Source organism: Oncorhynchus masou, chromosome 3, assembly GCF_036934945.1.
Source record: "Oncorhynchus masou masou isolate Uvic2021 chromosome 3, UVic_Omas_1.1, whole genome shotgun sequence".
NCBI lineage: Eukaryota > Metazoa > Chordata > Actinopteri > Salmoniformes > Salmonidae > Oncorhynchus > Oncorhynchus masou.
The window spans coordinates 9958499-9986427 of NC_088214.1; the positions used below are offsets into that span (position 1 = coordinate 9958499).

General features: G+C 48.3%; 1 protein-coding gene across 1 annotated transcript in view; it reads left to right on the top strand.

Moving 5' to 3' along the window:
• The window catches only part of LOC135518927 (supervillin-like), a 74459-nt gene that overhangs the window by 414 nt on the left and 46116 nt on the right, over window positions 1–27929 (top strand). The window contains 14 exon segments of the mRNA XM_064943892.1: window positions 558–703; window positions 1091–1224; window positions 1226–1349; window positions 1352–1913; window positions 9382–10455; window positions 10947–11145; window positions 12319–12334; window positions 13220–13284; window positions 13524–13645; window positions 13867–13960; window positions 19729–19871; window positions 20082–20235; window positions 26836–27035; window positions 27162–27481. Coding sequence (XP_064799964.1) covers window positions 558–703; window positions 1091–1224; window positions 1226–1349; window positions 1352–1913; window positions 9382–10455; window positions 10947–11145; window positions 12319–12334; window positions 13220–13284; window positions 13524–13645; window positions 13867–13960; window positions 19729–19871; window positions 20082–20235; window positions 26836–27035; window positions 27162–27481 — 3353 coding nt within the window.

Consider the following 27929-nt stretch of genomic DNA (forward strand, 5'->3'; position numbering starts at 1 on the left):
CTCAGACCGTTTCCATGCACCCTTTCAGTCCTCATCCACTGTCATAGTTACCTCAGACCGTTTCCATACATCCTTTCAGTCCTCATCCACTGTCATAGTTACCTCAGACCGTTTCCATACATCCTTTCAGTCCTCATCCACTGTCATAGTTACCTCAGACCGTTTCCATGCATCCTTTCAGTCCTCATCCACTGTCATAGTTACCTCACACTGTTTCATGTTGAGACTACAGTAGGGTGACAAAATTTTGGTAACTTTCCCAAAATTCCCAGGTTTTCCAGAAATTCTGATTTGAAGATTTCTGGATGTCCTGTTTATTCCTTTCTTCCTTTTGAAGAATGTGATTGTTTTTCATGATTTGTATTTATTTGTTTGTTAGTTAGTGTATTTCCTATGCTACCTTCATTGTGCAATTGTTGAGATGCAGGGCTCCCTTGCAAAATAGACCTTGGTCTCAATGGGACACCCTGCTAAAATAAAGGTTAAATAAATAAGCAAACTGTTTCAGTATGTGATAACACCGTAATCTCTGTATCCACCTGTCTGGTATGAAGCAGGAAGGAGAGGATAGCCAGGCGTCTGGAGGGTATAGAGAGTGACGTTCCTCCTGCCCTGACGCCCAGCTGTACCGGCCTGGTGGTCAACCTGGAGGAGGACCTGCCACGATACACCCGGGCCTCAGACCCCTGTGAGCCAATCATGGGTATGTATGCTGACCACGTTTGGGTGACAACCTGTTTCTGCTCCCTTGCCAACTCATCGTGTCATGTCATGTTTGAGACATTGTTGTGTTTGTATGATTTTAGGGTGTGTTCCAAATGCCACCCTATTCCCTATATCACGGGTATCCAACTCTTACCCGGAGCCTGGTCGGGAGCCTGTTGCTTTTCTATTCTACCTGATAATTAATTGCACCCACCTGGTGTCCCTGATTTAGAGGGGAACAATGAAAAGAAAACGCAGTGGAACTGGCTTCGAGGTCCAGATTTCGAATTTGATACGGCTCTGGTCATAACGTGGGCACTATATAGGCAGTAGTGACATTTGGGACACATCATTACTGTGTGTTTGTCTCCCTCTGGTTCCACAGTGAAACGTTACAGCAGAGAAGACATGGAGATCCCACAGATGCAGGTGTCCTCCCCAGACAGACGGTCCAGGGCCAGACCGGAGGACCAGCCTGGACCAGCCGCCCAGCCCCACACGGAGCCTGTCCTATCCCTTCTCTGGTGGCCCAGTGGACCCAGTCAGCTCCAAGGCTGAACGGATCGCCCGCTACAAAGCCGAGCGCCGTCGCCAACTCTCTGAGCGTTACGGCGGCGTCCTGGATAAGGAGATCAACATGGACTACTCCCCCGTTACTCACGCTCACGTAGAGAGTCTGACGTCTCCGACAGAGGGGCCCCAGCAGTCACCGAGCGGAGGAGAGATAGAGAGGAGGAGGGAAGAGAAGGCGGGAGGGAGAGTTCTCGCAGGGCTCCCTACAGCTCCAGACTGGGCCGGGTCTTCATGCAGGCTCACCCTGCTGAGGCTGACCAAGCTCCTTCCCCAGGCCACGTTTCTGCCCCTACCCAGGCCCCTCCGCCCACCAGGGCCACCACCTTCTCAGAGCGGGAGAGGATGATGAATCTGGAGAACTATCGGCTGGCCCAGGAGAGGACAATGGCAGGAGGAGCCAGCAGTAGGCCACAGGATACCCTCCATACCCAACCCCAGCAGACCCTTCCCCAGGCCAGCCCTCTGGACCAGCATCTCAGTCCCCCTTCATCCAGGGCCTCATCCAGGGGGTCTTACAGAGTGGATGCCGTCTCCAGCTCCCCCCTGACAGCCCGCCGAGCCTCCCTGCCCTACGGCATCTCCCCCGGGGATCCGTTCATCGAACAGCAGGCTCAGGCCGTCCTCAGCAGACATGGGTGAGTTCAAATCAGCTTTGCTATTATGATGCACTCTGTCTCCATTGAGTTTGATCAATGGATCAAGTTTCAAATGTACTGTATGCACATCCAATAAGTTGCTGGTAGAAAGAACAAACTCCTAAAATACAGACAGTCCCCAAATCCAGAACAAAATCAAGAAAGCATTCAGTATTATAAAGAGACATTATTGCATGGAACTCATATTGCTGAGATGAAAAGCAAACCTGGTTTAAACAAACAGATGAAGAAACAACTCACGGCACAACGCCTCTCCCCTATTTCACCTAGATAGTTTATGTATGTAGCAATGTGTGCCTTTTTTGATTTTATTTTTTTAGTTCTGTCCTTGAGCTGTTCTTGTCTATTAATGTTCTGTATTATGTTGTGTTTTGTGTGGACACCAGGAAGAGTAGCTGCTGTTTTTGCAACAGTGAATGGAGATCCTAATAAGATGCCAAAAAATAGACACCCTCACACTAATGAATGCTGCTGCTGTTTTGTCAGGCTTGAACCTTCAGGTCATCAGTAATGTTTTCTATGAGTTCAGATTAGGCCATGGCTATTATAATAACACCCTCTCAGATAAGTTTGATCTCTGTATCAACTCGGGTTGCTTTCAGCATTGACTGACCACTTTAAGGATTAGTTGCTGTGTGTTGTTGCCCTTGGTAACAGTGTGTTAATTGTGCCATTTAGGGGCTGTATCCAGACTGTGGTCACAGTGTTCTATCACGCTAAGCACTGCTCTGGTTTCATAGAGGAGGTGCTCTGCCTGCCAGGGCATCTCATCAGGGTCCTTAGATGGGGTACTGGGTGCGTGGGAGGGGGTAGATGGAACGATCTATCACGGGGGGGTTGTTCAGTGAGTTGGGTTTCACAGCTTGCCCTGTGAGGCAGACCTGAGGCCAGACCAGAGAAAGAGGGAGAGGGCACACGTTTCAGATACTATAGCCTGTTACGGAACAGCCTACTACTATCGCTACACTTCCTAAGTCTAGTGTTTCTAGGCCTGGCTAAATGATCTTTAACCTGTCTGAAACACTATGCAGGCCCATGATGTCCTGCTCTGTTATTGTATCGGTCTAATGGCACAGTTCAAAACACGATGTATTGTCCTGTAGCCTGGCAACCTTGTCTCAGAGCCACTGGTCTCTCCAGACAGACTCAGGATGTGATACTGTTGCTGACGCCCAGTATATCGATGTAGCTAGGCCTACTATGTACTTATTATAGCTAGATGGGTTTAAAAGGGCTTTTTCAGCTGAATTTAAGAGAAGAGCAGTCACAGATTAGTCAATCTAGTTTAACACAAGTTGCAACAGGGAGACTCCTTCCAGCACAGAAGCAGAGAACATGTCTCATGTGCCTTTTGGAGATAAGCCCTTTAAATTCTAATCCGACAGTATCAAATGTTCTGTAAACACCGGCCCGAAAGGCTGCGAGGAGGACACAACACCAGCTGCTACAGAATCGCAGAGATACATTATCAGTGTGTCCCTGGCCCAGTGTTGCGTCAGACTTTAACCATAACATTGATACGGGCAGTTTAACAGGTCAACGGTAGGAACCCCAGTACTTAGTTAGTTAAACAGGTCAACGGTAGGAACCTCAGTACTTAGTTACAGTTAGACAGGTCAACGGTAGGAACCTCAGTACTTAGTTATAGTTAGACAGGTCAACGGTAGGAACCTCAGTACTTAGTTAGTTAAACAGGTCAACGGTAGGAACCCCAGTACTTAGTTAGTTAAACAGGTCAACGGTAGGAACCTCAGTACTTAGTTAGTTAAACAGGTCAACGGTAGGAACCCCAGTACTTAGTTACAGTTAGACAGGTCAACGGTAGGAACCCCAGTACTTAGTTAGTTAAACAGGTCAACGGTAGGAACCCCAGTACTTAGTTACAGTTAGACAGGTCAACGGTAGGAACCCCAGTACTTAGTTAGTTAAACAGGTCAACGGTAGGAACCTCAGTACTTAGTTAGTTAAACAGGTCAACGGTAGGAACCTCAGTACGTAGTTAGTTAAACAGGTCAACGGTAGGAACCCCAGTACTTAGTTAGTTAGACAGGTCAACGGTAGGAACCCCAGTACTTAGTTACAGTTAGACAGGTCAACGGTAGGAACCCCAGTACTTAGTTACAGTTAGACAGGTCAACGGTAGGAACCCCAGTACTTAGTTACAGTTAGACAGGTCAACGGTAGGAACCCCAGTACTTAGTTACAGTTAGACAGGTCAACGGTAGGAACCTCAGTACTTAGTTAGCCGACAGAAAATCAGTTGAAGGAATTAAATTATTCATCATTAGTTAGTGACAAAACACAGGAAACACCAATAAAGTGTCTTAATAGGCCATTGGGTCACCACGTGACGCCAAAATAGATTCTACAAGTGTGTGGATCTCTTCCAAGAGAAATCCCATCATTTGGTGTTTTGTTGACGGTGATGTAAAGCGCTGTCTCAGGAGCCGCTCTGGTATCTTCCATTAGTGTTCCATTGAGATCTGGTGACTGAGACACTTTAAACCCCCTTTGAAACCCCTCTTTCAAAGCCACTTTGATCTCTTCTTGGTAGCTAATATAATGGGCAACTTGGCATTTTTTACGTGACCCTAAGCATGATGGGATGTTAATTGCTTAATTAACTTTGGAACACCGTGTGCGTGTGGAAACACCTGCTGTCCAGTTTGCTTTGTATTCCTCATTTACTCAAGTGCTTCCTTTATTTTGGAAGGTACCTGTAGTTGTTCTAATGGCCCAGTCTGTCTTTTCCTGTAGCCTGGCAGCCTTGTCTCAGAGCGACTGGTCTCTCCAGACAGACTCCGAAGGTGATGCTGCCTCTCAGTCTCTTATCAGCTGGCCATCCAGGTACTGTAGTAGGAACATATTGTATGGGCAGACCTGGGTTCAAATACTATTTGAAACCTTTCAGATACTTTCACTGTTTGCTTTAGCCTGCCTGGAGTGCCAGGTAGGCGGGGTTTGCGCTTTCAAGAACTTTCTATTGGTTTTATTGTATCAGGCAAGTTCAATCAAGCACAGATACAGTATTTGAAACGATTTCAAATAGTATTTGAGCCCAGGTCTGTGTACGGTATGGGTGTGTGTGACCTGTAGACCCCAAAACACTTCCCTAACCCATCCTCCCGAAGGATACCCTAATAGTGTGTGTGGATATTATATAATCATAGTTAGCATTCCCCTAATAATTTTGTAATCTCCAAGTTAACAGGTGCTTAACTTGTAATCAACATTTTGCATGCTTCATCCACTTAGTGTCTTACGATGTTAAGAAAAATCTATCTTTCAAATGTCATCAAACATGCTTATCAGGGAATCGTAAACCTGTTGCACACAACTGCCACAAGTGAATGCTTTGGTCACACTTGAGTAATTGTCCCCCACAATGAAATCAGGGAGGAGACTGTTAATCTTTCTCTGTCAGTACGTCACAGGTAATATCTCAGACAGCACCGATTTTGACGAAACTTGGGTGAATGACGTCTCTTGCCATAGAGATGCGGCATTTACGAAAAAATACACTGATTGGCCAGATGGTGGCGCTATAACGATTGAAAAAGCTAACTTTGAAAGGTCACACCCCTCACACAGTTTGACCTAAATTCATGACATTTGGTACATACGTCCTTCTCTTGCCTCGGGGACCCATAAGGTCCAACGTGAGGGATTTTCCGTAATTTTTTATTTTGTGAAAAACACAACACTAATCCTCTGGATGATAATACTAGGAGAGAGAATGATTTATTTCAGCTTTTATTTCTTCATCACATTCCCAGTGGGTCAGAAGTTTACACACACTCTATTCGTATTTGGTAGCATTGCCTTTCAATTGTTTAACTTGCGTCAAATATTTCAGGTAGCCCTCCTCAAGCTTCCCACAATAAGTTGGGTGAATTTTGACCCATTCCTCCTGACTCGGCTGGTGTAACTGAGTCAGGTTTGTAAGGCCTACTTGCTCGCACACGCTTTTTCAGTTCTGCCCACACATTTTCTATGGGATTGAGGTCAGGGCTTTGTGATAGCCACTCCAATACCTTGACTTTGTTGTCCTTAGGACATTTTGCCACAACTTTGGAAGTATGCTTGGGGTCATTGTCCATTTGGAAGACCCATTTGCGACCAAGGTTAAACTTCCTGACTGATGTCTTGAGATGTTGCTTCAATATATCCACATAAGTTTCCTTCCTTATGCCATCTATTTTGTGAAGGGCACCAGTCCCTCCTGCAGCAAGGCACCCCCACAACATGATGCTGCCACCTGTGTTTCATGGTTGGGATGGTGTTCTTCGGCTTGCACGCCTCCCCTTTTTCCTCCAAACATAACGATGGTCATTATGGCCAAACAGTTCTATTTTTGTTTCATCAGACCAGAGGACATTTCTCCACAAAAGTATGATCTTTGTCCCCATGTGCAGTTTCAAACCATAGTCTGGCTTTTTTATGGCGGTTTTAGAGCAGTGGCTTCTTCCTTGCTGAGCGGCCTTTCAGGTCGATATAGGACTCGTTTTACTGTGGATATAGATACTTTTGTACTGGTTTCCTCCAGCATCTTCACAAGGTCCTTTGCTGTTGTTCTGGGATTGATTTGCACTTTTCGCACCAAAGAATGTTCATCTCTTGGAGACAGAACGCATCACCTTCCTGAGCGGTATGACGGCTGTGTGGTCCCATGGTGTTTATACTTGCGTACTATTGTTTGAACAGATGAACGTGGTACCTTCAGGTGTTTGGAAATTGCTCCCAAGGATGAACCAGGCTTGTGGAGGTCTACACTTTTTTTCCCCAGAGGTCTTGCAGCACGATCTGCGTCAGAAATAGAACTGACTTCTATTTTAGCCCTTGGCAACGCAGATGATCGTTGGCGCGCGAGAAGTGTGGGTGCAATAATTGGATAATATAGATTTCTAAATGTGTTTTTCAGCGAATGGGACGCGAGTGGTGTAGTCAGCCTGTTAGTGTATGTAAAATTCTGACCCACTGGAATTGTGATACAGTGAAATAATCTGTCTGTAAACGACTGTTGGAAAAATTACTTGTGTCATGCACAAAGTAGATGTCCTAACTGACTTGCCAAAACTATAGTTTGCTAACAAGAAATTTGTGGAGTGGTTGAAAAACGAGTTTTAATGACTCCAACCTAAGTTTATGTAAACGTCCGCCTTCAACTGTATGTAAGAATGCTGTAGATTGACAGATCGGCATTCAACCACCATCGTCCCCTCCAAGCTCAGGACCCTGCGATTAAACATCTCCCTCTGCAAAGGAATCCTGGACTTCCTGACGGGCTAGGCAGCAACACATCCGCCACGCTGACCACCAACATGGGGGGGCCCCTCACTCTGGTGTGTGTTTAGTCCACTCCTGTATTCCCTGTTCACACACGACAGCCAGGCCGCGCACGATTCCAACACCACTATCAAGTTCGCTACCGACAACAGTAGGACTGATCACCGACGATGATGAGGAAGCCTATAGGGAGGAGGTCAAAGACCTGTCAGTGTGGTGCCACATCTCCCCCAATATCAGCAAGACAAAGGAGCTGTTTGTGGACTATAGGATACGGAGGGGCTATAGTGGAGTGGGTCAAGAGCTTCAAGTTAATCGGCATCCACATCACTAAGGAATGAACATGGTCCACACACATGGTCCACACACATGGTCCAACATGGTCTACACCTCTTCCCCCCTCAGGAGGCTGAAAATAATTGTCATGGGCTCTGTATAGTACGACAACTGCAAGGCACCCGACCGCAATACAGCCCAGTACCTCACTGGGGCCGAGCTCCCTGCCATCCAGGACCTCTATACCAGGCAGGGTCAGAGGAAGGCCCAAAAAATGGTCAGACTCCAGCCACCCCAGTCATAGACTGTTCTCTCTACTACCACACGGCAAGCGGTATCGGAGTGCCACGTCTAGTACAAAAAGGCTTCTCAACAGTTTTTTCCCCCCAAGCCATAAGACTCCTGAACAGGTAATCAAATGCCTACCTGGACTGTGTGTGTGCCCAAACCCCTCTTTTACGCTGCTGCTACTCTGTTTATCATATATGCATAGTCACTTTAACCATATCTACATGTACATACTACCTCAATCAGCCCGACTAACCGCTGCCTGTATATAGCCTCGCTACTGTTATTATTTTATTTATTTACTTATTGTTCACCTAATACCTTTTTTGCACTGTTAGTAAGTAAGCATTTCATTATAAGGTGTGTGTGTGTGTGTGTGTGTGTGTGTGTGTGTGTATACCTGTTGTATTCGGCGCACGTGAGAAATAGACTTTAATTTGTGAGATGAGGACATGTTGGACGGGTAAGGAGGCATGGCTGCGTCAAATAGGAATCCTGACTTAATGAAGTGGAGATTAAGGAGCTCAGCCATGTGCTTCTCGTCAGTAACAGCCACATCATCAACTTTAAGGGACATGGGCAGCTTTGAGGAGGAGGGTTTTTGTTCTCCAGATCTTTAACCATTTTCCAGAATTTCTTGGAGTTAGACCCAAAGACAACTGCTCCTTAAGTAACTAACTTTGGCCTTCCCGGGTGTATAAGTGGCCATCACTTCAAACCAACACAGGATTTGTGCAACATATGTAGCATAGCCTGATCCTACATCTGTTTGTGCTCTTGCCAACTCCATCGCTGTTAGTGTTTTGTCAAGCCAAACATGACAGTGAGGGACTAGGATGGTTGGCATAGTAGAACTGTCAGACCGGCATTCAGGCTACTGTATGTGTGGACTGATCTTCCCAGTAACGCTAGGTTAAGTGTTAGGTCTAAATGGAGATGTGCTGTCTCTGTGTAGCGTGTATACTGTTTAAACTCCTTCCATGTCAAATGAAGCAGCAGCCCATCAATTAGGGTTGGCTTAGTGGTGTACGAGGAGATTAAGGATAAATCCCAAATGGCATTCTATTCCCCATTTGGTCCGACCAGCGCCCTGGTCAAATGTATTGCACTATATAGGGTGCCATTTGGGACACAGCTTAACATGACCTGAACATGAAAATAGTTTAGGCTTGCTCACACTTTGGCACACTTTGGAAATTAGAGTGAGCTAGAGATGACTCAGCAAGGATTAGTATTGAACTAAAACATGGAGCCTGATGTCACTACATGAACTTGTGACACTGTTCTGTCAGTCAGATGAATGTTGTTTGTCTACTGTTGTCTTTTTATATCCTTGTTTGTTGACCGTAGATTAATGTCATTCTTAAATTAATAATCACTTGATTTGATCACTTTTATAGTTGACTTGGTGTGCATCCCAAATGGAACCCTATTCTCAATATAATGCACTACTTTTGACCAGGGCCCATAGGGCACTATGAAGTGAATAAGGTGACATTTGGAACAACAAGGGCACTGACTATAGTTTATTTGGGTGTCTGTTTTTATAGCCTTTGATATCTGAAGTTAGTTCATCCATCCTTCCCCCTTTTTTAAGAACCAGAGTAAGAGAGAGAATGTCAGAAGATGACAGTGGAGTCCAAGTGGTCCCAGCAGAGCGGGTTCTGGCTCCAGAGCCCAGAGTGAACAGACAGCGTGATCGGGCTCACACCACCACAGCTCACCACCTGTCCCAGCGCGGTCACAACTCTGACCCTGTCACCTATCAAAAGACTGCCCCCTCTCAGCTCTCCCAGCCTGCCTACGTCCACATCCCAGACCACCACGCCTCAGTACCACACACCCACACATCAGGCCCTGCCTTGGGCCACCAGCGAACCCCCGTGGGCCCCCTGGTGGTGGAGGTGGTGCCCCGAGGAGGAAGATCAGTGCCGACCACATCTACACGACCCAGGGAGGGCAGGCAGGTGCTGAGAGAAGAGGTCCTCACTGAGGGTCTGCTAAAGAGCAGGAAGGCCGTGCTGCCCTCGGACATCCGCAGCAGGGAGAAGAGCGTGGATGACCCCCAGAAAGGGGAGCCCCAGCTGGTCCCAGGCAGCAGCCGGGACGACTCTGCCACCTCAACCGGCATGGAGTGGGAGAGCTACGGCACCAGGGAGGGGAGAACCAGTCGGGAGGACTCAAAAGAGTGGGAGACTAGGCCTCAGGACAGGGTCCAGCAGCAACCACAGCACTGGTCTAGCCACATCCAGGACACAGAGGAGACAGGTCCAGCCAGGCCCATGGAGATCTCTTCCCACGCCCAGCCCAGACAGCAGCCCCTTCGCCAGCAGAGCCAGTGTCAGCCTGGGCAACATAGAGGCAGTGACTCGGCCGTCTACCTCCAGAGTGGAGCCTCCCTCCTCCAGGCCAAACCTAGTAGCATGGAGCCAGCAGGGACACGCAGGCCCCCCAAGCCCAAGGTCCGCACATGCTCCATGTCCGACATCGGCGTGAGCCAGCGCCCGGCTGCCGACAGGAGCATGGAGAGGACAGCAGCCCAGCTGACCAGGGAGGGAGGGGTGGCGATGGGGGTGCTACCCAACGGGGAGGTGGGAGCCCTGGACACCAGGGTCTATGTGGCCCAGCTCCGACACTCGTACCTGGAGAACGCCAACAGGAAGCCAGAGCTGTAGGTGGAACAGCATGGATACCACTGGCTAGCTACTGACTCTTTAACCCGTTTGATGTGGTTAATTACATAACACTAATGTAGACCATCATCCTATCATGAGGCTTAAGGTGTTGGAGCTTGTGTGCATTTTAGGGCAGTGTATTGCATAGTTAAACGTGATATCGAGATCTAGGCCTGTTTGAGGTGTAACTTACTATTTGTTAAGCCACCTGCTTGGACATTGTGTCAGCCTGTTTGGGCAAACATGAGTGGTTTGTTGCTGCATGTTGTGCTGTGTGAGGGTTCATACACAATTGGGCTGCTGACAAATGTTCAAATTTTGGGGACAGATTTAATTTTTTGGGGTGTGATCGTGCTCTAACCTGGATTGCAGTGGAAGACGTACTAAACTCATCATCAGTATTGAACTGCCCATTTGATTGCTCAACATTATTCTCATTTTATGTTGCCGTCGTCGTTATATCCATCCCTAATCACGACCCTAAAAGGGAGCTGACTAAAGTAGAGCTAACTGCTATGGAAGTAGATCCGGCTGCTGGGAGCGCTGATCGGGAGCGTGGCGTGTCAAGGAGGCCGCGGCGCTACATCAACCCAGGAGACAACCGCAAGTCCTCTGAGAGGTTTAGGACCCAACCCATCACCTCTGCGCTACATCAACCCAGGAGACAACCGCAAGTCCTCTGAGAGGTTTAGGACTGATAGGTGAGAGTATTAGGACGTAACCCAGAGTGGATGAAGTCTGATAGGTGAGAGTATTAGGACGTAACCCATAGGTGAGAGTATTAGGACTGAGTGGCTGAAGTCTGATAGGTGAGAGTATTAGGACGTAACCCAGAGTGGATGAAGTCACCTCTGCAGAGTGTCTATAGGTGAGAGTATTAGGACGTAACCCAGAGTGGATGAAGTCTGATAGGTGAGAGAGTATGGATGAAGTCTGATAGGTGAGAGTATTAGGACGTAGCCCAGAGTGGATGAAGTCTGATAGGTGAGAGTATTGAAGTCTGATAGGTGAGAGTATTAGGACGAGTGGAAAGTCTGATAGGTGAGAGTATTAGGACCAGAGTGGATGAAGTCTGATAGGTGAGAGTATTAGGACGTAACCCAGAGTGGATGAAGTCTGATAGGTGAGAGTATTAGGACGTAGCCCAGAGTGGATGAAGTCTGATAGGTGAGAGTATTAGGACGTAACCCAGAGTGGATGAAGTCTGATAGGTGAGAGTATTAGGACGTAACGTGGAACTGATAGGTGAGAGTATTAGGACGTAGCACTGAGTGGATGAAGTCTGATAGGTGAGAGTATTAGGACGTAGCCCAGAGTGGATGAAGTCTGATAGGTGAGAGTATTAGGACGTAACCCAGAGTGGATGAAGTCTGATAGGTGAGAGTATTAGGACGTAACCCAGAGTGGATGAAGTCTGATAGGTGAGAGTATTAGGACGTAACCCAGAGTGGATGAAGTCTGATAGGTGAGAGTATTAGGACGTAACCCAGAGTGGATGAAGTCTGAAAGGTGAGAGTGGATGAAGTCTGATAGGTCAGAGTATTAGGACGTAACCCAGAGTGGATGAAGTCTGAAAGGTCAGAGTATTAGGACGTAGCCATCACCTCAACAGAAGGGCTGGATGGCTGGAGTCTGATGGGTATTGAAGAACCTGAGTGACTGGATAATACACGTAAGGTTACCACATATGGTAAGATCACCAGTGGGTGTGATACATGCTGGAGGCTAGATGCATTTTTAAGCTCCCAATACTTGGATTGTTTGTTCTCTCAGGGGTCATTTGTACTGTGTCTTATAGAAAAAACCACTATTGAATTGTCTTTGTTTTGTCCCTCAGGCCTCATCTGACTCCAATGGAGCTACAAAACCCAGAAGGCAAGTATCCATGGAGATTTGCTTCATTTAGTTACCAATAACACTCTTAATTGAAAAAAAAAATTGTAGTTGCCTCCCCATCTAACAGCACAATGGTTGAGGTGAACGATAGCTAAACTTGCCTAGATGAATTGACTTTGTCAGTCAGGGAAATACACACACAAACACTTCTGAAAGTTATGAATTTAACCACTGTTCCCTGAAGGAGGGAAATGAGGTACACAGCTATGGGGGTTCGAAATCGTGAGAGTGTTGGCATCCAAAACATTATACTCTTCAACTAATTTGTGACAGATTTTCATGCAAATGTTCTAAAATCTGCACAAAAAAAATATGCGCATTTTCCCACCAGAGATGTTTCCATCAAACTGCTCTAACCAACAGCTGGCAAGTACAGTGTGGGTAGGTTTCTACACTATGAGATTATTCTAGATAAGAGCGATTTTTTTTATTATTTGTCAAACAGCAGTCAAGCATCCATCATCATGTCACCAGAATAAGACCCTTGATTTATATTGGAAAGGAGCAACCTGTGAAGTTAATTGAATCTGTAGCCTAATAAACTGCAGGCTTCCCGAGTCCTAGTGGAAGGACCGCACAACATGTCGCGCGACTCAGAATTCCCTTTGATATGATGGTTTTTATATCAATATTTGCCCATGAAGATTTTTCTCCACCTCCATTTCTCACATAATTATTTTTACCGACAAATTGTCTGACAGCTTTTTTTCTGAAATTGTACCGGCATTTCGTGTTTCCATCTGCCCGGCCGGGATTTTGTATTTTTTTTCATGCGTCAAGTAATTTAATTAATGGTTGGATGGAAACGTGGTTTATGTGGTGATCTGACATTGACATCAGTTTTCTGCCCTTCCCTTTTCACAGCTGACGAAGACAAGCTTGACGAGAGAGCTAAGATGAGTGTGGCTGCTAAGAGGTCCCTTTTTAGGGTACAGTATCTGCCTTGTGTGAAGTTGTCTACATTTAGGGACAATTTCCCGGTCACAGATTAAGCCCCGAACTAAAAATATATTTCAATGGACTTTTTGGGCCTGCTTTTCAGTCCAGGACTTGGCTTAATCCGTGTCCAGGAAACCAGTCCATACATTATATTCCCATTGTTTTATGTATGTCGTTGATGAGCAGAGATTTACTCCTTAGGACTGTTCCTCTTCGATTCACTTCACAGGAGCTAGAGAGGATCACAGGTAGCGTTCCCAGACCACGGTCCCGTGAGAGGCGCCTGTTACGAGTCCAAGACCGCTCGCGCACACAGCCTATCCCCAACAAGGAAGTGGACATCGCTCACACGTACGTCACCCTCTGATCATTACGGAGCGCCACTAAGGTCATTTTGTTAACAAGGCAAAGGGTTAAAACATTTGGCTTGAGGACAGTTGGTGAATAGAAAGTGACACTCTCTTAACTCGCCGTTTCTTAACGCTCTCTCTCCCTCAACTCTCTCCCTCAACTCTCTCTCTTAACTCTCTGTCTGTGTCCTTGTCTGTCCCCTCTTTCCTGGACATATAAAGTGGCCCTGCTATGTCCTCACAAACAGTGATGGTCCACTCCACAGTAGCACCTATCCCCAGCCCCACTGTAGTCAGCACCATCACAACTGTGTGTGTGTGCGTGTGCGTGTGTGTGTGTGTGTGAGCACTGGACATGGGTTTACCTAACTGATATCCAATTACATTCCATTCAGTATTCATTTGGCTTGTGACATTGCATGGAATGTACCGTTCATCTGTGATTTAATATGAAGATATTCAAAGGGTTGCAAAATTCAGGTAACCTTCTCAAAATATGCTGTTTTTTCTCCAGAAATCCAGGATGTTCTGGTTATTTCCTCTGACTCCAGGAATCTTCCAACAGGGATTTCTGGAAAACATAGGAATTTTAGGAAAGTTACCAGAATTTTGAAACCCTATTCATTTGTAGTTTTATCTAGAGCAGGGATGGGCAACTGGCTGTATGCCCCCGATCACCCCAAAACATTTTATTTTGGATTTATTTTTTAGGAACTCAGTCGCGGTCTCAACTTACTATTGAGAGTTTGAATAGTAGAATACACAAGGTGCAATTTTCTAAATTTGTGTATCAACAGTTCTCTCTTATGTCAGCAAAAATGTTTTAGATTGGTAAATTAGTCTAGTGGGCAGCTATTTAAACCTGTAGTAATCATGGTCAAATTACTGGGGGGGGGCTACCATTTGATATCGTTAGCCACTCTCACTCAGATATCATATTAAAAACTGCAAACCTTTTCTCCGGCCAATGGAAAAATGAGTAGAATTGCATGAAATTAGTTTTAAAGTGGCTAACTCTTCTCTCCCCCACAATGTGTAGAATTGCAGCAAACTTGCTTTAAAACTGCTTTTAAAAAAATATGTATCTGTCCACTGTCAAGAGGGGGGCCGCTAAAACATTTAGCTCAGGGCCGACTAAAGGCTAGTGGGCCCTCTGACTGTGTGAAGGCTAGTGGGCCCTCTGACTGTGTGAAGGCTAGTGGGCCCTCTGACTGTGTGAAGGCTAGTGGGCCCTCTGACTGTGTGAAGGCTAGTGGGCCCTCTGACTGTGTGAAGGCTAGTGGGCCCTCTGACTGTGTGAAGGCTAGTGGGCCCTCTGACTGTGTGAAGGCTAGTGGGCCCTCTGACTGTGTGAAGGCTAGTGGGCCCTCTGACTGTGTGAAGCCTAGTGGGCCCTCTGACTGTGTGAAGGCTAGTGGGCCCTCTGACACTGGGTTGGTACGCATGTCATGAGGAGTTCTGATTTATTTATTCTTGCCCCCACCTCCATCAAACATGCCGATCCCTTCTCTCTAAGGATACAGGTTGAATGGATTGGGCAAGTAGACTGAGGATACAGGTTGAATGGATTGGGCAGGTAGACTGATGATACAGGTTGAATGGATTGGGCAGGTAGACTGAGGATACAGGTTGAATGGATTGGGCAGGTAGACTGAGGATACAGGTTGAATGGATTGAATGGATTGAATGGATTGGGCAGGTAGACTGAGGATACAGGTTGAATGGACTGGGCAGGTAGACTGAGGATGTAGGTTGAATGGATTGGGCAGGTAGACTGAGGATACAGGTTGAATGGATTGGGCAGGTTGAATGGATTGGGCAGGTAGACTGAGGATACAGGTTGAATGGATTGGGCAGGTAGACTGAGGATACAGGTTGAATGGATTGGGCAGGTAGACTGAGGATGTAGGTTGAATGGATTGGGCAGGTAGACTGAGGATACAGGTTGAATGGATTGGGCAGGTAGACTGAGGATGTAGGTTGAATGGATTGGGCAGGTAGACTGAGGATACAGGTTGAATGGATTGGGCAGGTAGACTGAGGATACAGGTTGAATGGATTGGGCAGGTAGACAGGATGTAGGTTGAATGGATTGGGCAGGTAGACTGAGGATACAGGTTGAATGGATTGGGCAGGTAGACAGGATGTAGGTTGAATGGATTGGGCAGGTAGACTGAGGATACAGGTTGAATGGATTGGGCAGGTAGACTGAGGATACAGGTTGAATGGATTGGGCAGGTAGACTGAGGATACAGGTTGAATGGATTGGGCAGGTAGACTGAGGATACAGGTTGAATGGATTGGGCAGGTAGACTGAGGATACAGGTTGAATGGATTGGGCAGGTAGACTGAGGATACAGGTTGAATGGATTGGGCAGGTAGACTGAGGATGTAGGTTGAATGGATTGGGCAGGTAGACTGAGGATACAGGTTGAATGGATTGGGCAGGTAGACTGAGGATACAGGTTGAATGGATTGGGCAGGTAGACAGGATACAGGTTGAATGGATTGGGCAGGTAGACTGAGGATGTAGGTTGAATGGACTGGGCAGGCAGCTGCCTGCTCTACAGTGCCTTTCTGCTGTTGGTCGTGTTAAGGTGTCTCGCATTACCTCGCTACTTTTGCCAACTCACTCACATGCTGCTTGTTTGTTTCCCTGGAATAGCTGTGTGAACCAATGACATGTGTAAACCCTGGATTGCTGATGCTAAATATTGGCCATTCATAGGCTGAAGCCACCGGTCGGCCATATTGGCACCCCCTCAGTTGGAACAGTCTTCCCATAGGAATGAATGGAATTCTACAGTATTTCAATTAAAATACGAAATGACATGTATTGAAGTATTTGTTTTTGTAGTGGGGACAGTAACATTAGTACTCTAATAAAATACTTTAAGGAAAATGTATTTTATTTGTATGTTTATCTCACGTAATCTAATTTAAAAGTCTGCATTAAGGTGTCTGTATTTTAACAAATACATTTCTAATGCTTCCAAAATCAATTGAAGAGGAGTACCAAGATGGCTGCACCTTGTGGCTTCAATACAGCGAGGCGACCCACCTCTAACCACTAGGCGACCCGCCTTTAACCACTAGGCGACCTGCCGACCCCAATGTACTAGAACATATGGGTTGAATTTTTTTCTTTTTTTTTCTCTCAAACCTTAATAAACAATTCCAGGTAAAAGCCAAATGCCATAGCATTCTGTGGTGAGGAAACATACATGATTCAAAATATGCTAGTTTGATGAATACAGCCATAACTAAACAGTGCAAAACAGCTGTCAGCTCAAGAGATTCTAATACCGATATAGAGAGGTCTGCAGAACTATGGGGCAAAACTGGCAGGGTTGGATTAGATTGTTGACAACATGTCAACAAATTAGTCTCAATGTTTGTTGAAAACATAAATACAGTTGCACAATGAGCACTTGTTGTCTCTCAAAATGATTGTTACAGTTTTTGGTTAGCTAACTGGTGAATTTTTGCCACATTTAGCATAGACATGGCATCAGTCAAAATACTCAAAATAAGTCATGGTATCAATAACAAGATACAACGAGTTGAAACAAAACACCTACAATTCTCCACAAGGCAGCTTCCTGTCATTGTTACTAGCTACCTGACCGTTCAGAATCATAACACATTTTCGTGACGGTGTCAGCCAACCAGTCTATAAATCAAGTTATGTCACATGCGCAGACTACAAGAGTGAAATGCTTACTCACAAGCCCTTAACCAACAATGCAGTTTTAAGAAAATATCTACAAAAAAAGTAACAGAAAATAATATTATTATTATTAACAACAAATAATTCAAGAGCAGCTGTAAATAACAATAGCGGGGCTATATACAGGGGTACCGGTACAGAGTCAATGTGAGGGGGCACCGGTGTCGAGGTAAGTGAGGTAATATGTACATGTAGGTAGTGTTATTAAAGTGACTATGCATAGATAATAACAGAGTAGCAGCAAGATAGAAGAGGAAGGGAAATGCAAGTAGTCTAGGTAGCCATTTGATTAGCTGTTCAGGAGCCTTGTGGGTAGAAGCTGTTAAGAAGCCTCTTGCCTCTTGGACCTAGACTTGGCGCTCTGGTACCCTCCTGGTACCGCTCCTGTACCGCTCCTGGTAACCGCTCCTGGTACCGCTCCTGTAACCACTCCTGGTACCGCTCCTGGTACCGCTCCGGGTACCACTCCTGGTACCGCTCCTGGTACCGCTCCGGGTACCGCTCCTGGTACCACTCCGGGTACCACTCATGTAACCACTCCGGGTACCGCTCCTGTAACCACTCCTGGTACCGCTCCTGTAACCACTCCTGGTACCGCTCCTGTAACCACTCCTGGTACCGCTCCTGTAACCACTCCGGGTACCGCTCCTGTAACCACTCCGGGTACCGCTCCTGTAACCACTCCTGTAACCGCTCCTGTAACCGCTCCTGTCACCGCTCCTGTCACCGCTCCTGTCACCGCTCCTGTCACCTCTCCTGTAACCGCTCCTGTAACCACTCCGGGTACCACTCTGGGTACCACTCTGGGTACCACTCCTGTACCACTCCTGTAACCGCTCCTGTCACCGCTCCTGTCACCACTCCTGTCACCGCTCCTGTCACCACTCCTGTTACCACTCCTGTTACCACTCCTGGTACCACTCCTGTACCACTCCTGTCACCGCTCCTGTCACCGCTCCTGTAACCGCTCCTGTAACCGCTCCTGTCACCACTCCTGTCACCGCTCCTGTCACCGCTCCTGTCACCGCTCCTGTCACCACTCCTGTCACCACTCCTGTCACCACTCCTGTCACCGCTCCTGTCACCGCTCCTGTAACCGCTCCTGTAACCACTCCTGTAACCACTCCGGGTACCGCTCCGGTACCGCTTGCGGTAGCAGAGAGAACAGTCTATGACTAGGGTGGCTGGAGTCTTTGACTATTTTTAGGGCCTTCCTCTGACACCGCCTGGTGTAGAGGTCCTGGATGGCAGGAAGCTTGGCCCCAGTGATGTACTGGGCCGTATGCACTAACCTCTGCTTTGCGGTCGGAGGCCAAGCCTTTGCCATACCAGGCAGTGATACAACCCATCAGGATGCTCTCGATGGTGCAGCTGCAAAACCTTTTGAGGATCTGAGGACCCATGCTAAGTCTTTTCAGTCTCCTGAGGGGAAATAGGTTTTGTCGTGCCCTCTTCACGACTGTCTTGGTGTCCTTGGACCATGTTAGTTTGTTGATGTTGACGCCAAGAAACTATAGGGGGAAGAAGCTTGTTCTAACACAATATATTCTTCACTTAAGTATCTTTCAACTTTTTTCTCAGCATCATTGCCTTCACAATTGTTTATACTCTTAAAGGGATAGTTCACCCAAATTACAAAATTACATATTGTGTTTCCTTACCCTGTAAGTAGTCTATGTTCAAGGTTATGCAGGAATCAATGCTTTGGTTTTGTTTACCTGACCACTGTCTCCAGATGTAATTTTGTAATGTGGGTAAACTGTCTCTTCAAGTTCATATGTTGAAATGTGTCACACGTCTTGTGATGCTGGCTGAGGCTCATTCGTCAGGTTCCCATAAACTTAAGATGTTGACAGAACCAAACGTCCAATATTCTCTGCTACAGATGGCCAACAGCATCGGCAGTTTGAGTAACTACTTCAGTGTCGTCGAAACGCATCTACTTATAACTGCTGTTGCCATGGCTGCTACCTGAGTCTCCACCCTTCTCCTAAAGTATGCACTTGCCAATGCTTACATCATCCTGACCGCTGTGCTCTCGACCAATCCTGTGCTTTTAAATCCATGACAGGATGTGTGCAATTGCAAGTGGGTGGAGAATCGGGATGCAGACCATGCTTTGATCAGGAATTGGTTATTTACCTTGGTGCTATTCATAGAATACGTTTATCTGACTATTAACAATGTTGTTTTGGCAGAATGTTTGATTAGTTACTCACCCAGAATGTCAACATTGTCTAGAGATTGTCCTTCAATTTTACAGTACATGCATTACATATGGCCCTGCAGCTGTTACCCAAAGCAGCACAACATGCACTCATTGTGTGTGTGTGGTTCCTCCTCCCAGCTTGCAGGAGGCATCGCAGCACGGCTCCAGGGTGCGGAGCATGGGGGAGCAGGAGAGGGAGGCCCAGTCAAGGCAGGCAGGAGAAGGACCAGGGACTGAGAGGATGATGGAGGACCTGGGTCCGGATGAGCCTGACCTCTCCACTCTCAGGTACAGGCAGACTAGGAGTTGAGCACATTGTCTCAATCCCAAATGGCACCCTAAGCTCTATACTGTATAGTGCAGTACTTTTGACCAGGCCAAAAGACCGATTAGTGGCAAAATATCAGAATTGGGCCGCCTGAGTCAAAGCAGCCTATTTAGCGAATAAGGTGCTATTTGGGTCACACCCACTGATTACCATCTCCTCTCCTGTCCCAGCCTGGTGGAGAAGATGGCCCTGTTCAACCAGCTGTCCACGCAGCCCTCCAAGCCTGCCGCTAAGGGGGCTGGGGCCTCCAGGGTGGACACCCGCCAGCGTAGGGCAAACTCCCGCTTCCAGACCCAGCCCATCACCCAGGGAGAGGTGGCTCAGGTAGGGCAAACTCCCACTTCCAGACCCAGCCCATCACCCAGGGAGAGGTGGCTCAGGTAGGGCAAACTCCCACTTCCAGACCCAGCCCATCACCCAGGGAGAGGTGGCTCAGGTAGGGCAAACTCCCACTGCCAGACCCAGCCCATCACCCAGGGAGAGGTGGCTCAGGTAGGGCAAACTCCCACTTCCAGACCCAGCCCATCACCCAGGGAGAGGTGGCTCAGGTAGGGCAAACTCCCACTTCCAGACCCAGCCCATCACCCACGGAGAGGTGGCTCAGGTAGGGCAAACTCCCACTGCCAGACCCAGCCCATCACCCAGGGAGAGGTGGCTCAGGTAGGGCAAACTCCCACTTCCAGACCCAGCCCATCACCCAGGGAGAGGTGGCTCAGGTAGGGTAAACTCCCACTTCCAGACCCAGCCCATCACCCAGGGAGAGGTGGCTCAGGTAGGGCAAACTCCCACTTCCAGACCCAGCCCATCACCCAGGGAGAGGTGGCTCTGGTAGGGCAAACTCCCACTGCCAGACCCAGCCCATCACCCAGGGAGAGGTGGCTCAGGTAGGGTAAACTCCCACTTCCAGACCCAGCCCATCACCCAGGGAGAGGTGGCTCAGGTAGGGCAAACTCCCACTTCCAGACCCAGCCCATCACCCAGGGAGAGGTGGCTCAGGTAGGGCAAACTCCCACTTCCAGACCCAGCCCATCACCCAGGGAGAGGTGGCTCAGGTAGGGCAAACTCCCACTTCCAGACCCAGCCCATCACCCAGGGAGAGGTGGCTCAGGTAGGGTAAACTCCCACTTCCAGACCCAGCCCATCACCCAGGGAGAGGTGGCTCAGGTAGGGTAAACTCCCACTGCCAGACCCAGCCCATCACCCAGGGAGAGGTGGCTCAGGTAGGGTAAACTCCCACTTCCAGACCCAGCCCATCTCCCAGGGAGAGGTGGCTCAGGTAGGGCAAACTCCCGCTGCCAGACCCAGCCCATCACCCAGGGAGAGGTGGCTCAGGTAGGGTAAACTCCCACTGCCAGACCCAGCCCATCACCCAGGGAGAGGTGGCTCAGGTAGGGCAAACTCCCACTGCCAGACCCAGCCCATCACCCAGGGAGAGGTGGCTCAGGTAGGGCAAACTCCCACTTCCAGACCCAGCCCATCACCCAGGGAGAGGTGGCTCAGGTAGGGTAAACTCCCACTTCCAGACCCAGCCCATCACCCAGGGAGAGGTGGCTCAGGTAGGGTAAACTCCCACTGCCAGACCCAGCCCATCACCCAGGGAGAGGTGGCTCAGGTAGGGTAAACTCCCACTTCCAGACCCAGCCCATCACCCAGGGAGAGGTGGCTCAGGTAGGGCAAACTCCCACTGCCAGACCCAGCCCATCACCCAGGGAGAGGTGGCTCAGGTAGGGTAAACTCCCACTGCCAGACCCAGCCCATCACCCAGGGAGAGGTGGCTCAGGTAGGGCAAACTCCCACTGCCAGACCCAGCCCATCACCCAGGGAGAGGTGGCTCAGGTAGGGCAAACTCCCACTTCCAGACCCAGCCCATCACCCAGGGAGAGGTGGCTCAGGTAGGGCAAACTCCCACTTCCAGACCCAGCCCATCACCCAGGGAGAGGTGGCTCAGGTAGGGCAAACTCCCACTTCCAGACCCAGCCCATCACCCAGGGAGAGGTGGCTCAGGTAGGGCAAACTCCCGCTTCCAGACCCAGCCCATCACCCAGGGAGAGGTGGCTCAGGTAGGGCAAACTGTCAAAGCCCATTCACGGAAGGCTGAGTGTCTGGGTTTTTTGCTTTTTCCTTTCAATTTATTTAGACCAAGACAACCAGGTGAGGGGAGTTAGGTACTAATTGGTGACCTTAATTAATCAATACAAGGGTGGAGAGAACCTGTAGATAATTGCCCCTCTGTGGGACCCAGCCCATCACCCAGGGAGTGTGGTAGGGAGTCAATCACTACTGTTGACCCATCCATTACCCAGGTAGAGGTGGATCAGGTAGGGAGTCAATCACTACTGTTGTTATCCATTACCCAGGTAGAGGTGGATCAGGTAGGGAGTCAATCACTACTGTTGTTATCCATTACCCAGGTAGAGGTGGATCAGGTAGGGAGTCAATCACTACTGTTGTTATCCATTACCCAGGTAGAGGTGGATCAGGTAGGGAGTCAATCACTACTGTTGTTATCCATTACCCAGGTAGAGGTGGATCAGGTAGGGAGTCAATCACTACTGTTGTTATCATTACCCAGGTAGAGGTGAATCAGGTAGGGAGTCGATCACTACTGTTGTTATCCATTACCCAGGTAGAGGTGGATCAGGTAGGGAGTCAATCACTACTGTTGTTATCCATTACCCAGGTAGAGGTGGATCAGGTAGGGAGTCAATCACTACTGTTGTTATCCATTACCCAGGTAGAGGTGGATCAGGTAGGGAGTCAATCACTACTGTTGTTATCCATTACCCAGGTAGAGGTGGATCAGGTAGGGAGTCAATCACTACTGTTGTTATCCATTACCCAGGTAGAGGTGGATCAGGTAGGGAGTCAATCACTACTGTTGTTATCCATTACCCAGGTAGAGGTGAATCAGGTAGGGAGTCGATCACTACTGTTGTTATCCATTACCCAGGTAGAGGTGAATCAGGTAGGGAGTCGATCACTACTGTTGTTATCCATTACCCAGGTAGAGGTGAATCAGGTAGGGAGTCGATCACTACTGTTGTTATCCATTACCCAGGTAGAGGTGGATCAGGTAGGGAGTCGATCACTACTGTTGTTATCCATTACCCAGGTAGAGGTGGATCAGGTAGGGAGTCGATCACTACTGTTGTTATCCATTACCCAGGTAGAGGTGGATCAGGTAGGGAGTCGATCACTACTGTTGTTATCCATTACCCAGGTAGAGGTGGATCAGGTAGGGAGTCGATCACTACTGTTATCCATTACCCAGGTAGAGGTGGATCAGGTAGGGAGTCGATCACTACTGTTATCCATTACCCAGGTAGAGGTGGATCAGGTAGGGAGTCGATCACTACTGTTGTTATCCATTACCCAGGTAGGGGTGGATCAGGTCGGGAGTCGATCACTAATGTTGTTATCCTTTACCCAGGTAGAGGTGGAATCGGTTAGGGAGTCAATCACTACTGTTGTTATCTATTACCCAGGTAGAGGTGGATCAGGTAGGGAGTCAATCACTACTGTTGTTATCTATTACCCAGGTAGAGGTGGATCAGGTAGGGAGTCAATCACTACTGTTGTTATCCATTACCCAGGTAGAGGTGAATCAGGTAGGGAGTCAATCACTACTGTTGTTATCCATTACCCAGGTAGAGGTGGATCAGGTAGGGAGTCAATCACTACTGTTATCCATTACCCAGGTAGAGGTGAATCAGGTAGGGAGTCGATCACTACTGTTGTTATCTATTACCCAGGTAGAGGTGGATCAGGTAGGGAGTCAATCACTACTGTTGTTATCCATTACCCAGGTAGAGGTGGATCAGGTAGGGAGTCAATCACTACTGTTATCCATTACCCAGGTAGAGGGGGATCAGGTAGGGAGTCAATCACTACTGTTATCCATTACCCAGGTAGAGGTGGATCAGGTAGGGAGTCAATCACTACTGTTATCCATTACCCAGGTAGAGGGGGATCAGGTAGGGAGTCAATCACTACTGTTATCCATTACCCAGGTAGAGGTGGATCAGGTAGGGAGTCGATCACTACTGTTGTCCATTACCCAGGTAGAGGTGGATCAGGTAGGGAGTCGATCACTACTGTTGTTATCCATTACCCAGGTAGAGGTGGATCAGGTAGGGAGTCCTGCCCCTCTTTCAGCCCAGATAGAGGCTCTTTTCACCAGGGACTTTATGGTCTTCTTCCCTCGTGCACTTCAACACTGCAGCCTCTAGGTGTCACGCATGTCAAGCAGACATGGCTGTTGTCCAAAACAATATTTAATTTCTGAATTGGTTCAAATGACATTTAGGGTTAAGGGTTTGGTTAAGGCAAGGGTCAGTTTTTGGGTTAGTCGGGCTGTCAGTGGGATGGTGGCCAGGAAAAGGCCCCTCAGTCTCTACACTGAGAGTATCTTGTTATACATGAATGTCTTTGTCTTTGCCCTGATACAACTACATTTGGATCATACTTTGTAAACACTGAAGAACTCACACAATCACACAACTATTCAGTGATTCAAGATGAGCAGCATGTATTGAGCTAATATAAAACAACACGAAGTCATGATGTGTCTATACAAGAGATAGATCCTATGGGTACCTCTCCTCCTCCTCCGTTGACTAATGAAGAACAAGTAAGACACAAGCAACCTGCCTAAACACTGCTGCTGATTGGTAGTGTTCTACTCATAGCGTTCCCAAGGCACGCGGGCGGGCGGCCAATGATGTCCATAAATGGCTTGGTTTTACTGCTATGTTCATTTTGTAGATTCTGAAATGCTCAGGACCTCATAGAAGGACATGATTTTCAAAATGTTCTTTGACAACGTGACGTAGCTCCACAGTGCCTCGTTCATATAGGAATGAAGGACTACAGTGCATCATGACATTATGCTGGGCTGTGCTTGCTGACAGAAAACATTGGTATGAAAGCGACCATAGTGTTTAGTGAATACGATGATATTCTGCCTCCAAGATGTTTTCTTTATAATATTAGGAAGAGATCTGCTCTTCTAAAATGCTTGTCCAATGACTGAATAAGAAGGCATGTAGACTTTAGTAATTAATTATATTTATGAATGTATTATACTTTTATATTTGCAAAAGCTGTCTTGTCATGCACATAGAGTAAACTGTAAGTTTAAACTGTAAGTTTAAGGTAATTAAATAAAAACTGGCTGGAATATTTTAGGTTTAATTATAAATGTCGATTTAGAGAACATCAAATTTCGACCCATCATCAAAGATTGCAAGGAAGTTGTGTTGTACTACAGGTGAATGCAGCCTGCTAGTTCTAAGGTTGTACTACAGGTGAATTAGATCTGAACAAAGGGGTGACTATTCACAGAAAAGAACCACTCCTAAAAAGCTGGGTGAATTCATTGTAATGCTATGATAATGCCCTACTAAAGCGTGGCCACTTACTGTGTACAACACATTCAGAACAGCCTCATTTGTCTGGGCATGGACTCTACAAGGTGTCAAGCGTTCCACAGGGATGCTGGCCATGTAGCCTCCAATGCTTCCCACAGTTGTCAAGTTGGCTGGATGTCCTTTGGGTGGTCCATTGGGGGTCCATTCTTGATACACATGGTAAACTGTTGAGTGTGAAAAACCCAGCAGCGTTGCAGTTCTTGACACAAACTGGTGCTCCTGGCACCTACTGCCAGACCCCAATCAAAGGCACTTACATGTCTTATCTTACCCCGTCACCCTCTCAATTCCACACAGACACCATCCATGTCTCAAGGCTTAAGAATCCTTCTTTAACCCGTCTCCTCCCCTTCATCTACACTATTTGAAGTGGATTTAACAAGTTACATCAATAAAGGATCATATCTTTCACCTGATCAGTCTATGTCATGGATGTTTGGTATACTCAGTGTACATGCTTTCCATTGAGAAAAACAAATGCTTCATTGATAATTTATTATGAACGGCTATGATTTTTGAACGATGGTATTATTTATATGACCGGTTTATGTTGTTTTCTAAATTACCTCAAGGCCTGCCTTGTCTGAAGCAATATTTTGTTTAGAGTTGGAGATGGTCCATGTTTGTTTTTGGACAGCTGTCCTCCTTGCTCTGATATCTTACTGCATCTGTTCTGACTGCATGCTGTCCTTTCCCCCCTGTCCCTCTATCCCTCCCCCTGTCCCTCTATCACTCCCCCCTTAAGTCCCTCTATCCCTCCCCCCCCTGTCCCTCTATCCCTCCCCCCTGTCCCTCTATCCCTCCCCCCAATGTCCCTCTATCCCTCCCACCCTGTCCCTCTATCCCTCCCCCTGTCCCTCTATCCCTCCCCCAAATGTCCCTCTGATCCCTCCCCCCTGTCCCTCTATCCCTCCCACCCTGTCCCTCTATCCCTCCCACCCTGTCCCTCTATCCCTCCCACCCTGTCCCTCTATCCCTCCCACCCTGTCCCTCTATCCCTCCCACCCTGTCCCTCTATCCCTCCCACCCTGTCCCTCTATCCCTCCCACCCTGTCCCTCTATCCCTCCCCCTGTCCCTCTATCCCTCCCACCCTGTCCCTCTATCCCTCCCACCCTGTCCCTCTATCCCTCCCACCCTGTCCCTCTATCCCTCCCACCCTATACCTCCCTCCCCCCTGTCCCTCTATCACTCCCCCTGTCCCTCTATCCCTCCCCCCTGTCCCTCTATCCCTCCCACCCTGTCCCTCTATCCCTCCCACCCTGTCCCTCTATCCCTCCCACCCTGTCCCTCTATCCCTCCCACCCTGTCCCTCTCCCCCCCTGTCCCTCTATCCCTCCCCCCTGTCCCTCTATCCCTCCCCCCCCGTCCCTCTATCCCTCCCACCCTGTCCCTCTATCCCTCCCTCCCCCGTCCCTCTATACCTCCCTCCCCCGTCCCTCTATACCTCCCTCCCCTGTCCCTCTATACCCCCCTCCCTCCTCTCTCTTCCTGCAGCTGCAGAATGGAGACAGGGTCAAGCTAGAGCCGCTATCCGTTTCCTTGGTCCGCTCCGTGGCATCCATCAGCTCACAGCTGTCGGTTGCCACAGTAACCACGGTGAACTCCGGCATGGGTGACCACTTGGGGAAATCTACGGCCGTCCCCTACAACCCCCCTGCCCCCACCACTACCACCCTGGACAGAGGAGGGGTGAGGTGTGTGTCTTTATATAACCGCTCTAAACTGTTTCAAATAATTCAGCCTTCACTACTATTGATAGTGTATTGTTGCAAAATTGAATAAACCTCTGTCGCATGCTCTCTCTCTCTCTCTTTTCTCAGGTACTTCAGCCTGACCCAAGGTGGAGACTCCTCCAGTGTCCCTGAACCAGATGTGTACTCCCCTGGCCTTTCCCTGTCAGAGCAGCAGCAGGCTCACAGCAGAGCAGACAGAGGAAGGACTCCCGGAGCCGGTCGCTCGTTCACTGGCTACAGAGAGGAAGAGGAGGAGGATGTATCGGGAGGAGGGACCAGAGAGGAGAGGAAGAGCCGTAGTGGTCCTGGAGGCAGGGAGAGCAGAGAGAGCAGGCAGCAGCGGTATCAGCCCACAGCCCCAGAGCACCAGCCCCAGAGCACCACAGCCCCAGAGCACCAGCCCCAGAGCACCACAGCCCCAGAGCACCAGCTACCTCAGGCTCAGCAGCGGCACGCCAGCGGTAGCCACGAAAGGGGTGAGTTACAGGTGGAGCCGAGACGGTGAGAGACAGACGGTGAGAGACAGAGACGGTGAGAGACAGAGACGGTGAGAGACAGAGACGGTGAGAGACAGAGACGGTGAGAGACAGAGACGGTGAGAGACAGAGACGGCAGCAGCAGAAGCACCTCCCTGCAAAATGAGGTAGCACAGGAACTACCTGAGAAAGACACAGAGCTCGGAGACGCACGGATGCTGCGGTGTCCATCACATCACAGAAGACATGGCTGAAGACAAGGCTTCAATACTGATTCTAATGAGCATTTTATCTTGTTTTTTTTTTTTTTTTACATACGTTTGCCCTATGCGGCTTCCTACGTTTCCTACGCGGCTTCCTACGTTTCCTACGCGGCTTC